The 17,045-nt window shown below is 56.1% G+C and overlaps 1 protein-coding gene across 1 annotated transcript in view; it reads right to left on the reverse strand.

Annotated features, from left to right (window-relative positions):
• Positions 1–210: 210 nt before the first annotated feature.
• Positions 211–17,045, reverse strand: part of WFS1 (wolframin ER transmembrane glycoprotein) — a 32,597-nt gene continuing 15,762 nt past the window's right edge. Inside the window, exons 3-8 of the mRNA XM_055589072.1 lie at positions 15,163–15,245; positions 14,559–14,703; positions 12,440–12,610; positions 10,662–10,742; positions 9,634–9,779; positions 211–2,976 (exon numbers count right to left, since the gene is read on the reverse strand). Coding sequence (XP_055445047.1) covers positions 1,168–2,976; positions 9,634–9,779; positions 10,662–10,742; positions 12,440–12,610; positions 14,559–14,703; positions 15,163–15,245 — 2,435 coding nt within the window. The 3' untranslated portion in view covers positions 211–1,167. The remainder of the gene's footprint in view (positions 2,977–9,633; positions 9,780–10,661; positions 10,743–12,439; positions 12,611–14,558; positions 14,704–15,162; positions 15,246–17,045) is intronic.

Raw genomic sequence — 17,045 nt, forward strand, 5'->3', positions numbered from 1 at the left:
ATCATTGTAACCATGTGCATTTCACACCTAGTAAGGACTGAGTGGACAGCTGGGTGGTGGGGTCCCTAGCCCAGTGGGGCTGGGGTTGCTTATTGAGAATTCTGCTCTTTGTAACTCAAACTGTACTTGTGCGTAATTCAGTGCAAGTGTAGACACCTGTAGATTCTCTAGCATGCGCTTTAAAAAAAAAATGACTTAAAGGACAACAAATTTCATCGAAGGTTTTTATTTCAGCTGCTTCAGGACCTTGACTTTCTGCTTTCTGGTTCTGAACATAGTCTAGCTTTTCTGAGCACTGGGAAGGGTTTGCAATCCAGATTCCATGATTTCCAAATCTTTGCGACCCCATGGACTGTAGCCTGCCAGGGTCCTCTGTCCATGGGATTCTCCAGGCAAGAATACTGGAGTGGGTAGCCATTTCCTTCCCCAGGGGCTCTTCCTGGCCCAGGGATCAAAACTGCATCTACCCAGGGATGGTCCCTGTGGATTCGGACAAGACCCTGGCAAACTCACCCACAACCCACCAGGCAGGAGAGCCTCCAGGCGGGTAGGCTGCTGCATGCAGAGCTCAGGGCTTCTGCCCGCCGTGGCCTCCATCTCAGAATCAGGTGGGGCCCCAGGCACGTGACAGAGCAGCTCTGCAGGCCCACTCCCCCACCTCCGGGCTTGGCAAACAGCTGTCAAGGCTGAGCAGCGATCAAATAAATAAGAAAGGCTATCAAGTTTACACAGCAGCTCTACTGGTTATTCAAAGGGCAAACTCCAACGGAAGTAAATGAGGGGGTGGGGGGCGGGGGGCGTGCGTGGAGGAGGTGCAGGAGAACAAGTGTCTATAAAGTGCTTTCCGGGCGCCGGAATCCTAGTCTGGCTGGCACACCAGCTGCACGCGGAGAGGTCGGGGCTACGAGTGGAGGCCGTGCATGCAATTTCCAATCACGGCGGGCGCTCAGGGTGGACAGAGCTACAGCGGTCAGCCTGTTTACAGAGGTGCGAGCCGGCTGCGAGCGACTGACGGTCTCCGAAGCCCTGCGTTTGCACACCCACACACACACACACACACACACAGATGAGTGTGGCGCGGTCCAGCTGGGTGGGGGTGAGGGGGGGTGCACACGGGGGAGGTCCTGGCAGCCACGCGCAACCGCCGCTCCTGCAGGGGGCGCGTCTTCAGGCCGCCGACAGGAAGGGGAAGAAGAAGAAGTCGAAGGCGAACTTGACGGCGCCGTGCACGGCGCTCCGCCAGTCCCGCTCTACCTTCACGTGCCGCCGGGCGGGCGCGAGGTGCGCCATGCAGTTGAGGCAGCTGATGGCCTTGAGCTCGAAGACGGGCCACTTGCTGCCCAGGCGGCCCTCCAGGACGGTGCTGAACTCGATGACGCTGCCCTGGCGCAAGTGAAGGAGCACGTCCTTGAACTCGCTGCTGGCCCGCAGCACGATGTCCTTGGTGACGTCGTCCTCCTCAGGCCCGCGGCTGCCGTTGGCACCGCTGTAGGGCATGCCCACTGTGATCTCAAACTTGTAGCGGTCGAACCTCTTCATGTGGCATGAGTGCTTGGCCAGGAGCTTGAGGCGGCAGAGCTCCTCCTCGGCCGTGGAGACGTTGCCAGGGCTGCAGGACGGGTAGGCCTCGCCGTAGAGGCAGCGCAGCCAGTCACCCAGGAAGAGCGGCAGCATGTGGACTGCCGACTCGGCGCTGTTGTCAATCTCGGTCACGCGCACGTACTTGAAGCGGCCGGTCCACGTGACCCGGTGGCCCTCCAGGTGGCTGCACAGGATCTGGGTGCGGGCCATGTTGGTTTCCTTCCAGGCCCGCGGCCCGCACAGGAAGCTGTACTGCGGCCAGGTTAGTGTGGAGTTGTAGACCTTCATGCCCTCCGAGCGGTACAGGTAGAACCAGCAGAAGAGCACGATGGCCGTGAGCCACACCAGGATGAGCTTGACGATGGAGCTCCGCGTCAGGGATTTGACCATCCCCACCACCGAGAAGTTGGCCTTGGTCCACCAGCGGACCAGCAGAGGGACGCTGCAGAGCACCAAGGTGACAGCGATCTTGGTGAGCTCCAGGGACACGAACCAGCGGGCCAGCTGCACCACGCCCATCAGCACCAGGCCGAACACCAGGATGGGGAGAGCGAAGAGGAAGAGGAAGTAGCCCACGGACGCCCGCACCAGCCCCAGGCCGGTGGACTCGAGCAGGATGACCACCGACAGCTCGCACCACATGAAGCAGACCAGGTAGGGGACCAGATAGCAGTAGGTGCCTTTGAAGTTCCTCAGCTGGGCCATGCGGAAGAACAGATAGAGCAGGTAAACGTACAAAAGGCAGGGCACGCTCACGTTCAGCACGACCAAGTGGCCCACGGGCACCGTGAAGAAGGTCTGGCCCAGGAGCTTCAGGTAGCGCCAGTTGACGGGCATGGTGGGCAGCAGGGAGAGCAGGCCGGCCGTCACCTCGGTCACCAGGGCCCTCCGGGTGTAGGGCTCGGCCGAGGTGCTCAGGCTCATGTAGCTGGTGGCCGTGAAGAAGACCGACACGACGGCCAGCTCTGAGCAGGGCATGCAGTCCTTGCTAGCGATGGGGAAGGAGATGATGACGAAGAAGACGGACAGTAGGAAGTGGATGTAGGGCTCCAGGTGGTTCCAGCCAAAGTTCCCCTCGGCCTGCTCCACGTCCAGGTTGGGCTCGAAGCGCAGGAGCAGGCTGGTGAGCGCGCGGAAGCTCTCCCAGGCCTTGCTGTCCTGGAAAACCTTGAGGGTGCAGATGACCATGGAGACGAAGGATAGGTAGAAGACGACCAGGGGCACAAAGAAGGCGAAGAAGTCGATGGTGAGGTTGCTGATGATGAAAAAGAAGACCAGGGCGTTGATGTGGTGGGTGGGCACGAGGGTGGACAGCCAGTGCACGCCCGCCCGGGACGCCAGGTCAATCAGGTATTCCTTGAGCTCCATGATGACGTGCAAGGGGTACTTGACCACCTGGGAGGAGGGGTGGAGACAAAGGAGGGGTGTTAGAACCCGGACCGCTCTGTGCCACGTCGCTGCTCCCTGGTTAACCCTTCCAGTCTCCCTGAAGCCGAGGCCTGGCCCTGGGCAAAGTGAACTCACCCACTGTTTCAACCAACAGCGGGTCCCTTGGTCTGCAAAGTCCTTCCACCTGTAGCTCTCTCTCTAGGTGCTCATGCTCCACATGGCCCCCACAACCCTGCCCTTGATTCTACCCAGTCCCGCAGGGTCTGCCCTCTACCTCCTGCCCATCCCTAGTCCCTGACTGTACCCGACTGTCCACAAGGGTCTCCAGGCTCATGAGTGCCAGTCTCCCCTGTGAGATCTTGGGTGCCTCGGGGAGCCCACCTGGCCCCCTCTTCCCTCCCCATGGGGCCTCACACTTGCAAAGACAACAGAGGACCAGGCTACTTGCATCTCAGCCACCCCTGTGATGTGGACTTCACCTCCTGAGCCTCTGTCTCTGGTGGATCGGGGGGGGGAGGGGAGAGGAAGTGCTGCTTTACCAGCCTACCCTGGGCCCTGCCCGTCCCAGGAGCGGGGACTCCAGAAAGGAGAGTTCACGCCACGTGAATGGAAATGATTCAGCTGTAACAGGGCTGATGTGACATTTTCATTGCAGCAGAAGCCCCGACAACCGCCGCCTGCACCACCCACCCCTGCACACCCGTGTGCTCAGAACAGACACACAGCCCCCGGGGGGTGCTCCCCGCCTCGTGTCCCACTGCCCCCCACAGACTGTACACAGAGGCAAGGGCAGCGGAAACACTTGTCCATTCCCACAAGAGAAGAGGAATGAGGGGCTGGCAGGGAGGCGAGTGGGGGACCAGCCTCGGGCAGGAGGCAGGGACGGTCCTGCCATCCAGGGCGGCCCCCACACCTGCCTGGTCCTGAGGCTCTCAGCTCCACCAGGGCCCCGGGGAGACAGGAGAGAAGCTGAAGGAGCTGAGAAGAGAACGTGTCCATGACCGTGCTAGGGCTCACGCAAGGAGGTCAAGGGCGTGGACTGGACCATGCTGAAGAGGGGCGGTCCTTGTGAGGAAGACCCACGTCAGGGCAGGGAAGCCCAGCTGAGCCCACAGCCCATTTGAGGGGCAATGTGATGGAAGCCCGGTCAGTAGCCGGGTGAGGTGGGCAGCCCCGCCTCCATCTACGTCCTGGGGACACACTCTTTCTGCCCCATGAACATAAGGGCAAAGGAGGAGCTGGGATCCTGGGGGACCACAACTGAGTGGCAACATTGGGGTGTGGCCATCATCTGCCCAAGAGGCTGGGGTCAACTCTGGATGACCAGGACTCCCGGGAGTAGCTGGCAGAGTGAGTTTTCCAGGTAAGAGGGACCTGGGCTTACAGGGGAAACGGTGAGAGAGTCATTTCCTAGGCAGGTTGATAGGAAATCAAGGGGTCCCCAAGGAAAGAGGGGTCTCCAAATGGAAGAAATAGCCTGCAAGTGTCAGACATTTTTATCTCTCTTAAGCCGCAGGAGGAAACAAACTAGCAATATTTTTTTCCTTCTCTATACAAATTTAAAGAGAGGTTTCTCTTAAAATACAGTGTTGCCATAATGACACCTGGTTTCGCCTGAAGTTAGCTATTCTTGAGCCTAGAGATAACCAATGCCTTTTTCTTATGGAAATGTTTGTCTTAAGCTATGCTAATGTACTACGCCTTTACCCCAAACTCCGTCTCCAAGTCAGTTCCGCCTCTTGGCCCAAAACCTACTTGACAAACCAGTTTATTATACTCAGATATTGTTCCCCTAATCTATGTAAATTAAACTATTTGTATGGTGGTCTGCCCTTCTTTAAGATTCAAGTTAATTATTTTATGGCCCAGGATAAACCATTTGGTGCCATTCTGAATTTTAAGACATTCCTTTCTTTCATTAACAGACTGCTAGTGACTATATAACATCCAGCTGAAGACTAGCAGGGGGGTACTCTTTCTGCCCCCTTCTGATGCCTATGTCAGAAGCTTTCTCTATCTCCTTTATACTTTAATAAAACTTTATCACACAAAAGCTCTGAGCGATCAAGCCTCGTCTCTGGCTCCGGATTGAATTCTTCTCCACCAGGGGCCAAGAATCCTGGTGTATTCGCGTGATTCAACAACAACCTTTCAACGGGAGTGTTTAACAATGTGTGTGTGTGTGTGTGTGTGTGCACTTTTATAGACACCCACGTGTGTGTGTGTGTGCACTTCTATAGACACCCACGTGTGTGTGCACTTCTATAGACACCCACATGGGGTAGTGCATGCATGCTCAGCTGTGTGTGACTCTGTGCGACCCCATGGACTGTAGCCTGCAGGGCTCCTCTGTCCATGGGATTCTCTAGGCAAGAACACTGGAGGGGGTTGCTCCAGGGGATCTTCCTGACCCAGGGATCGAATCAGTATCTCTCGAGTCTCTTGCATTGGCAGGCGGATTCTTTTACCACTGAGCCACCTGGGAAACCCCACTTGTATATGTTCAAAGAGCTGCATTCCTCATTCAACTAACAGTCCACTTACCCTCTGTTTCAGAACAAGCAAGAAAATGATGAAACCAACAAACCAGCTCGGGCTCCCCCAGCTCACTAGGGCCAGCTTCCCCAGGAGGAGACCCAGTGCTCACCCTGTCTGGAGTGGGGTACCAAAGAACTTCGAATACCATAAAGTCAGCCTTGGTGGGGATTTCTGACACTTGTTGTTGGTCAGTTGCTAAGTCAGGTCTGACTCTTTGTGACCCCATGGACTGCAGCACACCAGGCTCCCCTGTCCTCCACTATCTCCTGGAGTTTGCTCAAATTCATGTCCACTGAGTCAGTGATGCCATCCAACCGTCTCATCCTCTGTGGTTCCCTTCTCCTTTTGCCCTCAGTCTTTCCCAGCATCAAGGTCTTTTCCAATGAGTCAGCTCTTTGCATCAGGTAGTCAAAGTATTAGAGCTTCAGCAACAGTCCTTCTAATGAATATTCAGGGTTGATTTCCTTTAGGGTGGACTGGTTTGATCTTGCAGCCCAAGGGACTCTCAAGACTCTTCTCTAACACCACAATTCGAAAGCATCAATTCTTCACCTCTCAGCCTTCTTTATGATCCAACTCTCACACGTACACATGACTACTGGAAAAACCATAGATTTGACTATCCAGACCTTTGTCAGCAAAGTGATGCATCTGGTTTTTAATATGCTGTCAAGGTTTGTCATAGCTTTCTTTCCAAGGAGCAAGCATCTTTTAATTTCATGGCTGCAGTCACCATCCGCAATGATTTTGGAGCCCAAGAAGTAAAATCTGTCACTCCTTCCACTTTTTCTTCTATTTACCATGAAATGATGGGACCAAATGCCATGATCCCCTGTTTTTTAAATAATGAGTTTCAACCCAGCTTTTTCACTCTCCTCTTCCACCTTCATTAAGAGGCTTTTTAGTTTATTTTCACTTTCTGCCATTAGAGTGGTATCACCCACACATCTGACACTTGCCAGACAGCAAACCAGTGTCTCCAGAACCTGCTCCAGCTCTGCAGGAGCCCCTTCGACCAAAAGCCAGACACACCAGCAACAGAAAGAGCCCATGCGTGCGTCAGCCACTGTCTGCTCTGCTAATTCCTGTCAATGGGGCCTCTCTAACCAGACAGACCAAAGGCACCCGGTGCTCCTGTTCTTGCCTCCATTCTCCCTCTGCACAGTCAGTGCTGAACAGCTTTGGGGGAGCTGGCCTGGAGGCATCCAAGTAGCTGGCACCTTAAAATTAACCTGAAACTCCTAATGCTCAAAACCATTCACATTATTTATTTATTTATTTTTTGCCTATTGAGACCACACAATCACATGGTTGAGAGGACATTTAAAAGACAACGAAGCTTCTAGAACCTGAAGTCCAACAGTGCTGGCCTCTGCTGGCACAGTGAGCCCCTGTGGCCGCCGTGACCAGAGCTGTCTTTTAAGGTCCCTGTTCTGTCCCCTGTCGCTTCTACCCAAGCCCTACTACTTGGGACCCCACCAAATTGTGAGACTAGAAACCTTTTCTGTAGAGGCAGTCCAAATAAAATGAACTTCACTTTGAGCAGGAAAGAAGTTTTTAAAAAACGAGTAGGGAGTCAGTTCATGACAGGACGGGAAAGGGCACCCTGACCCGGGCTGCGGTCACCAGCAGCCTTCACCACGGACACGCCTGGCTGACGGAAAAAAACTGAAGAGAACTGCCAGGTACCAACCTGAGCAGCCAACCAAGGAGGCCACTGCTCGCCCAGAGGGTCCGGGCTGGTTCACTGAGACCCTGCTCAGACCTGAGCGAATGTCCACGTGCTGGACTTTCAATAATGTGATGCGAACACTGTTAGGATTTTAAGACATTTCTGAATCCATCTTTTAGAAGGTTTCATCTGTCACAAAGGCTGGAGAAGCCTGGAGCCTGGAACATCCCTGGGGGTCACGTCAGCTTGCAGAGGGGTGTCTGGCACTTTCCACTGGGGGTGCCGGGCCCTCCCCAGGCACATGCCCCTTCTCTGTCCCCAGGGGGTGGTTAATAAAGGCCGGGACAGCTTTGAGCTCCAGGAAATTCATTCTGCTCCAATTCATTCTCTCTTTCCAAAACACTTTTTTTTTTTTGGCTGAGCTGGGTCTTTTGTTTCCGCGTGGGCTCTATCCTCTAGTTGCAGACGCAGGGGCTCCTCTTCGTTGCAGTTCATGGGCTTCTCATTGCAGTGGCCTCTCTTGTTGTGAAACACAGGCTTTTAAGTGCACGAGCTTCAGTACTTGTACTTGCAGGTTAAGTTGCTCCACAGCATGTGGGATCTTCCCGGATCAGAAATCGAACCTGTGTCCTCTGCATTGCCCGGCAGATTCTTTACCACTGAGCCACCAGGGAAGCCTTCCAAAACACTTTTAATGAGATAAATTGTAAAGCAATCAAAGTGCTCTGACAACAATTGCAAAAAATGAAAAAAATTTAAAAATAGCCTTATTTCTTGTCAGGATACTTTAAATCTCTTTTTCACAAAAAGGAGTTTCAGACATCTTACAGCACCGAGTTTGTCGCCCGTAAGGAATGTGACATAACTTGCTGTCCAAACTGAGATGCTTTTGAAAGCAGGCATTATTAGTAAGTATGCCAGGACAACGCAAACTAGGCTGTCCAGGCCGGGACCGCCTGGCCCACGGGTCTTCTTCCCTCACCTTTGACCCTCACTGGCATTTGGGGAGCACCTCCTCTTTAGCCAAGAACCATGGCAAACGCTCCACCTTTCCTCTCGTGTTAGTAAGAACATGCCTCTCTCATGGCATTTGGAACACACTTAGCCCAGGCCTGCCCCCAGGTGGGCCCTCAATAAAAGCGGTGACCTCCCTGGTCCAGCTCCTGGGCCGTCCTGACCCTGCGCCTCAGAACCTTCACCCTGACGCCCTACCTGCCCTCAGGGGCTCTCAGCAAGCTTGCTGGTCCAGAGCGTGGCCTTCACACCCACCCTCTGGGCTGCAGCTTCTCTGAGGAACTTGCTTCCCAGAGGTGGCCTCTCGACCCACGAGGGCAGCTTTCTGAGCCCCCATATTCAGCCCCTAGCACGGGGCTTACACTGAGGCCGTGTCTGGGATGAGGACACACCAGCACACGTCCCATCACCGGCCCCAACCCTGCTCACACTCCAACTGTACTGTGGGCAGGTTACACGGGCCCAGGAGCTGGGAAAGCACAGAACCCTACAGACTCTTGGGGGACCAATGCCAGGGGCTCTGCGATGCTTTGCCTGCCCAGAGGCCCCCTGTGCTGGCTGGGTCCCCTTGGCCACGCATGGGGATGGACCTGTCTGGGGCCAGGCGGCCAGACTTCTGAAAATCCTGGTGCTCTCAGCAAAGGGAGATAACAGAAGACAAATTCAACCCCCTGAGCTGAACTTGGGGAAACTGGTGAAGTGGGGCATGGTCACACTTCACCAAGGCTTATATCTGCCCCCTTTAGTCACAAACCACATGGCCAGGAAAACAAAAGCTGTGACTCCAGGGGCATGAGTGGCCACTCCTGGCTGTCGGCACAGATCCAGACGCTCCGTGCTCATCCCTTGTAATCACGGCTGCTCGCTGGTGGGAGGCGGTGGTGAACACGAGCTTCCTCCCCACCCCCGTCCACCTTCAGGTTGCCCTCGGTCACCTCCCCTGCCACCCTCTCCACACCCGCTCGCTCCTTGAACCCCTGCAGATCCAGATAAACAGGCACAACTGTAGAGCCCTCCTGAACACAAGACCGCACTTTGCTTCTGGGGGGAGGCACCTTCGAGGAACTGACCTCTCCTCTGGGCCATAAACGGACAATTTTTCCAAAGGATGGAGTCTAAGTGAAAGGTGGTCTCCAGCGCACAGCACCCTGCTCCCCACACGGCGTTTTTCAGGGAAAGATGCAAAGATGCCCGTGCACGTCCAGCAACCACTGGGCCCGTCCGACCCCAACAGTGCCCCTGCCTCCAGAGCCTGAGCGTGTGCAGGAGGCCTCCTTTCACGAGGACGCAACCTTATGCAGCTATGTGGACGACCTGGCGGCACAGGCCTCCCCAGGACAAGCAACACAGCCCTGGAGGTTCCCTGCTGGGCGAGGTCTCCCACCTACAGCTTCCTGGGGGGCACCCGGGCGGGCAGGTGGCCCGGGCCAAGGGCTCACCTTCAGGCGCAGGGGTAGGTCCTCGGGACTCTTGCCCGCCACCTCGTCATCATCATCGTCCTGCAGGAACAGGTCGGCGGGGATGATGCCCTTGGCATACTTCTTGGTGATCTCCACAAAGTCATCCAGGGCTATGTAGCTCTTGGCTGAAGCACAGGAGAGGACACACGCTAGGTCGGTGAGACCGTGAGCACTGCCGCCCCGTGGAGATGGGCATGTGGTGGGCAGCAGCTGTGTCGGGGTCAGGCTGGAGACAGGCAACCCCTCTTGGGCCCGGACAATGAGAGGAGAGAAAGGCAGGCCGGACTGCCGAGGCCTTCTGGCCTTGGGGACCCACCATCCCTCCCCTGAAGTGTCCCCCCGCCCTTCAAGTCCTGGGGGGCTGCCTGAGCCAGGCTCCATGTGGACCCTTCTTCAGAACATTTTCCGTCCGTGCTGCTCGGACCCCCGTACTCCCTCAGTCCTGACCCCTGCAGCCCAGCCACCTACTAGCCCCTCCAGCCAATACGCATCCTCCAAGGCCCTACTATGTGCCAGGCACGTGCCCAAATCTTCATTACCCCCCACCCCCAAGTTGAGCCCGATATCCCCACCTCCCCACAGCCCATGCTGGCGGCAGCCCCCACTCCCAGCTGGGTGCTCCCAGGCCTTTGCCAATGAGGTCCGCTCACTCAGTCTGGAGCATCCACCTCCTTGCCCCTCACGGGCTACCCACCTCCCCGCCATTGCTGGCTCACAGCCATCACAGGCCCCAGCATCCTTCTCCATCAGGGACAGTTACACTGCCCTCTCGTCCCTCCAGTGTGTATGTGCTCCCAGTGGGTGGGGTTCAAATCCCAGAGCCCAGAACACCAACACCCAACCAATAGCCCTGAAGGGACTAGACAGAAGATCTGTCAGCCTCTGAGACCCTGGGGGCCGGGCCTGGACTGATGGGGGGTCGGGGGGCGCAGACATGAAGCCCGGGGTGGTGGGGGCGACGGCATGGCCAAAGGTGTCGCTAGCACAGGACTGGCGGCCGTACTCACATTCACTGCTGACCAAGCGTTCCAGCACGCGCCTCTGCTTCTGCAGGGACTTGGGGACGGGCCCGGGCTGCACCCCGCCATCTGCAGGGACAGAGCGGGGGAGAGTCAAGGCCGGCTGACTGCCCCATCCCCTGCAGTGAGTGAATGAAAGTCGCTCAGTCATGTCTGACTCTTTGCGACCCCACAGACTAGACAGTTCATGGAATTCTCCAGGCCAGAATACTGGAGTGGGTAGCCTTTTCCTTTCTCCAGGAGATCTTCCCAACTCAGGGATTGAACCCAGGTCTCCTGCATTGCAGGCAGATTCTTTCCCAACTGAGCTACCAGGGAAGACCATGAATACTGGAGTGGGTAGCCTATCCTTTCTCCAGCAGATCTTCCCGACCCAGGAATTGAACTGGGGTCTCCTGCATTGCAGGCGGATTCTTTACCAACTGAGCTATGAGGGAAGCCCCCATCCCCTGCAAGCCCCCAGAAACTTGCCAGTGTCCCCCATGCAGCCCTGAAGGGCTGTGCAAGGTCAACCCTTGGGACCACCACTGCTCAATCTCCATTACAAGGTGACATGGGCCCCGCTGGGCACAATCCAAGGCCTGGACACACCACACTCTCTGATCAGCACAGCCGGCCCCCAGACACCTTTGCTGGCATTGTCCCTTGGTGTGATCTTCCCCTGGAAGAAACCAAGCTCCCCAGGGCCACCGGGCAGGCCTTCCTGTGTCCCCAGCCCTGGTGCAAAAGTCGGTTCAGTGGGTGAACACAGAGCCAGGACTGAGATATCCTGCCCTCTGTCGACACCTTCCCCCCACAATGTCCACACCCAGGCAGGCGTTCACTGGGCTCTCCCATGTCAGGCTCCAAGTGGTCTTTGCAGGGTCGGGTCAGGTAGGGGCTGGACCACAGGGTAAGACAACACAAGGGGAGGGGCACCGTGACTGAGAGGGGCCACAGGAGCCCAGAGTGGGTGAGGGGGCAGCAGGAACGGGGCGGGGCCATGGTCCCGCAGGGTCATTGGGGCTCCACGAGGGGCAGCCGGACCTGTCAGGTCAAGCACGCCTCTCGGGGGTCCTGCGACTGGAGCCCCAAGCCTCATGGCCGCCTCTGTCAGACCCTAGAGGATCAGAGATCAGACAAGAGTCCGGCCCAGAGAAGGGGCAGAGGTGCCCACCCACTCATCTTCTCTGATGCGTCGGCAGGTGGCCCCAGCCCCACCCCCACCATCTCCCCCTTGGGGCAGGAGGGAGCTGGATGGAGCCCTGGCCAGGTGCTTATCAAGGTTACCAAGAGACAGAAGTCAGCCCCAACCCTGGAAATGGAGAGACCACACCCAGTCAGTAACGCCCACTCTCCTGGTCCATCTGTCCTTCCAGCTGCCCGTGCCCTTCTCGGAAAGCCGGGTTAGAAGGAGGTGAGAGCAATGGGGTCAGCCCTGGAGAGGTTCTCGGGGATTCGGGGACCCAGGTCACTGCTGGCACCTCTCACCCTCCCCACTCCCTGTCCCCTTCAGGAGGAGGAGGAGGACACCCTGGACATGCCAAGGCCTGCAGCTCCGCCCGTGGGCAGCAGGTGAGAGAACCCTAGGGGTGGAGTGGGTCACGTAGAACCAGAGCTGGGGGGGCCCTGAGGGGCGCCAGGAACAGGACACCCAGGAAGGACGCTCCGGAGCATTACAGGACATCTGCGAGAAGCTCCCTGGAGTCCCCCACGCCAGCTCCCATAGTGGAGCCCCCAGGATCCTGGCACAGAAGCCCAGGAGGCCCCAGGGACAGAGCGCGTACCGTGCTCGTTGACCTGCCCCACGTTCTCCAGCAGCTCCGCCACGGCCACCTGCTTCTTCTTCTTGGGGTTGAGCTTCCAGTACATGACGAGGGCCGCCTTGCGCACGGCCCGCTCCAGGTCGGTCTCAGAGGAGAGCTGCCTCACCTCCTGCTCATTCTCGGAGGTGATGCCTGAGAGAGGGAGGCGTCAGAGGCCTGGGGCCGCCCGCTTGCCCACCTGGAAGCTGGCAGGGACGCCCCAGCCCCAGCCAGCCCCACCTGAAGGGGCTTGGGAAGAGATTCCCACAAGTGGCTTTGCAGGCATCTTCATCACCAGGGCAGAAACGAAGGTCCAGCCAGACAAGTGTCTGGCCTGAGTCCCCAAGGGTGGGAGGCTCGGCCCGGCCTTTCAGCAGACGCTCGCCGAATGGCCACGGAGGGCTGGCGCTGGGCAAGGCCTCCCCACCTTCCTGGCTCCTTCCCCTCCCAGGTTCCGCCTCACAAGGACCCCTCTGGTGGGGTGCTACTCTTCTCATCTTACAGATGGAGAAACTGAGGCACCCAGGGGTGGTGGCCTGGACTTGGCGCCAAGGCCACAGAGTCAGAGAGGCTGAGCTGGTCTCAAACCCCGGTCAGTCTCACTGCAGTGAGCAGCCAGGCTGCAAGACAGGGGGCACCCCTACACTCACAGCATCAGCCCTTCCGAGGGCAGACGGGAGCAGTGTCCCCACGTAGGCGGCCCTTTCCCAGGGGGCAAGGCTCGCCCACAGAAAGATGGGGAGCAGGTTTCATGGGCCGTTTAGCGGCCGCCTCTCCCCCTGCACACGAACTACCAAGAACATCAGCCCGGCCACCCCCACCCCAGGGGACAGTGAGAATGCGGGTGGCGGACTGATATTATTTTTTCCTTTGGAGCATGTCCCTAACCTTCCACCGGAGCCCATGTTTCTTTTATGATCAGGACGCATTCAGTGAGAAGGTGGAGGGTGTGGGCTACGTGAGACCTGGCCCCCTCCCTCACACGCCAGCCAGTCCTCAGGCCTGCCCTGGCCACCCTCCTCAGGGCCTCTGGGAAGACCACTGGCTCCAACTGTGAACTCTGGGGGCCACACTGACTCGACTGGCCAGGGCAAGACCATCCCACCTGCCCTGGAGCAAGGGAGGCTGGCTTGGTAAGAAATTCTGGCCAGCAAAACATGACCATTATAAGTCATTAAAGACATCAGCCTAATGTCCAGAGAAAGGAGACTCTATACAATAATAAATAATGTTAATAAATATCATTTCTATATATATCTTATATATATATATACATACATAATGAATATATATACATAAAAATACTGTATATAAATTTTGTTTTATATATATCTATATGATAACCCTAATGTTTAAAAAAAAAATTCCAATATAAAACCAGAAGGAAAAACAGTAAACTACGGAGCACTTCTCTCTGGGTTTATAGATGATTTTTAGAGATAATTTCTATCTTTATGCTTTCTATACAGTTCAAGTTTTCTATAACAACCATAAACACTTCTGCAATCTGAGCAGGATAAAGGAGGTCCCCTTTACGACACACACACTTTCATCTTTCTTCTGAGGTTTGAAGCTTCAGGAAGCACTCTTCCCTGACACGAGGAATGAACCATTTCCCTTGGGCAGGATAACACAGTAAGTGTTCCCAAGTGGCTAGGCTACACATCACTGCCCCCCAACACCCACGCCCGTCCTGATTCCGAGTGCCTGCCTGGGTGGGCCCTTCGCTGGCCCCCAGTCCCTAGCTGCTCCGCTCAGACCGGATGGAAAGTCAGTTCAGAAAGTGCTACTCATACCTCAGGCCTGTCATGCCCTCCAACTTGGCTCCACGGTCTACTCCTCAATTTGGATGAGAACCCAGATGGTATATCTCATTGTAGACCCCACCACAAGTTAAAGAGGATGAAAATGGCTTTGTTCCCTAAAAATCCCATGTTATACTCCCAAACCATCTACGCGGCAAAGCCATGAGTACAGCAGAAACCACACTCGTTTTTCCCAAGCGTCGCCAGCACCAGGTTTTCCTGTTGCTATTCCGGTTGGTTAATTTAGCAGAGTAGTACAGCATCCCTCGTGGGTCTCTCCGAGCCGCCTCACCTACCTCTCCTGTCCGCCAGGCATCGGCGGAGAAGCTTGACGGCCTCGCGCCGGCCCTGCTTGGCGGCGAGGGTCAGCCAGTCCACGGCGGTGCAGTTGTTGAGCTCTTCGTCCCCGTCGCCAGCCAGCTGCAGGTAGTGCTTCCCCACCTATGAGCGGGATCTGGTCACACCACACACTGCGGCAGCCTCCCCGTGCAGCGCCCGGGCCCCCAGTCCACATCCTGCCTTGCCCCACCCCAAAACCTGGCAACCTTGGGCTCCCTCACCCTGTCTGCCTGGTCCTCCCAAGCCAGAGCGGGGTGTGGGGACCCCATCTCTCCACTGATGAAATGAGAGAGGGGGTGGGGTCATGCGGACAGGCAGGAGGCAGGGCTGGCATCAGAGGAGGTGATGCCCAAGTTCAGGTGTGAGCTGGACAGAGGTGAACACGTACATGCTCCCCAGAGAGTGGTGGGAAGAAAAGCAACACACCACAAACATGGAAACCCCACACATGGGGGCCCACGCATGGCAGGTGCAGGCAGGCTGTACCCAAGCCCAGATAGCATGCTCAGCACTAGCTTGTCCTGGGCGCAGCCCGAGCTCCCCGCGGACACTGGTCCTTACCTCCGTCTGTGCCTTGGGGTCCCCAGCCTTGGCCTTCTCCAGGACTTCCTCAAAGGGGGTGTCCACATCTCCCCTTGCAGGTCCTTTAACACAGGAAAGCAAGCAGATGGACTGTCAGCATGCTGGTCCTTGTCACTTGTTAGAGGACGTGAGGGGCTGGCAGAAACGGGCTTCAGCCCCGAGTCAGGAGCATGAGAGCAGGTGTGGAGAGGACCCGCCAGAACTCTCCTTCCGTTGCTGCACAGCCACGGAACAGGGACCACAAAGCTGCTGAGGGGTTCCAGGAAGGAACCCCTGTTCCAGGCACAGGGACAGAGCGGGGCACAGACCAATAACCACTTTCGCCCCTGGGGTTCACTGCAGCCAGAGCAGCTGATCTCAGGCTTGAACAGGGCTCTAGAAAGATGCAAGAGATGGAATGAAAGCCCCTGAGGTTCTTTATTTAATGATTTAAAGAACCTGCACCCCAATGCCAAGCATCCCAATAAACAAACCAAATCTATGTTTTCCAAGACAGTCATCTACACACGATTGACTTTCAGAGGTCATAATCACAGTACATACATTTTGAAACATACACATATATATTTGCACACCCAACTTTGCATGTGGCTCTGCAGTGAAACGCACCACTTCAGTGGCCCAGAAATCCCACCGCGGGGACACTCAGGGCCTCTGGGCCTCTCCTCTCCATCCGACCTTTAGATTATTCCCAGACTCCCTAATTTTATAAAACGATGCCACAAACCAGTCTGTGCATGTATTTTTATTTGGGGGGCATTTTCCTGGTGTGGGTTCTTCAGGCGAATTACTTGATCCAAGGGTCCAAATATCACATACCTCGTGCAATATTTACTTCATAAAACGTTATCTTAAGTTACAAAAGCATCATGTAACTTCACTGATTTCACTACAACCTCTCCTGCAGTGTGTAGCATAACAAAAAGTTGTGGTTTTTTTTAATCACTTTTCACCAGTCCCTTTTTCCGGTTTAAGCAACCAATACAGGGGGCCTCTGCCCAACACCACACCTGGCCTCCACCCATGGTCACCTCCCATCTTAGCAGGTGCTTATCTGGGGTTAACAGACTCTCGATCTCTAATTCAGGAAAATAAGAGCAGTCCCTAGGAACAGTGCTAGATGTCTAGCTATCCCGACCCATTCCTCCAGACCTTTCCCAGGACCAACTCCGTCCACCAGGCTCAGAGTTAGCCCCTGTGTGCAGGGTGCCTGGTCGGGAGGCAGCAGGGCAGGGGTCTATGGTGACACAGCTCTGAAGTTCAAAGGCAGAGTGGCTGCGTCCAGTTTGGGGCACACAGAAGTGGGAGCAGGTGGCTGGGGATGGCTCAAAGGGGAAGCGGGTGGCTGGGGATGGCTCAAAGGGGAAGATTCTTCCTGAGACTCACAGGTCAGGCCCCTGTGCTGCGCCCCTCTTGGTGGACGGCTTGCAAACATGATGATACCCATCCCGCTCTGGAGTTCCCCCTGCTGAGCTTCCTCACCGAGGTCCTGGGACCTCACCTGGCCTGGGCCCAGGACATCCACCCCAGCCCTGGCCCCGGACCTCGGTGCTTCTTAAGTCATCAAGGTCAGCTCTCCCTTCTGGCTGCTGTCACGCTCTCTGCCGGCCCTGGAATGCACTTTCCGGCCAAGGGCTCAGACTAAGAGAACAAAGAGAAGGGCAGGGAAGGAGGGTGTGCGGGGTTAGAGAAATCCGACCCAAGTGTGAATCTTTAGCACTCTGAGCCTCAGGAGTGAAAGAACATTGCTACCCTATCGGTAAACTGGAGAAGGGAATGGCAAACCACTTAAGTATTCTTGCCTGGAAAATTCCATGGACAGAGGAGCCTGGCAGACTACAGTCCATGGGGTCACAAAGAGT

Source organism: Bubalus kerabau, chromosome 7 (assembly GCF_029407905.1).
Source record: "Bubalus kerabau isolate K-KA32 ecotype Philippines breed swamp buffalo chromosome 7, PCC_UOA_SB_1v2, whole genome shotgun sequence".
Taxonomy (NCBI): domain Eukaryota; kingdom Metazoa; phylum Chordata; class Mammalia; order Artiodactyla; family Bovidae; genus Bubalus; species Bubalus kerabau.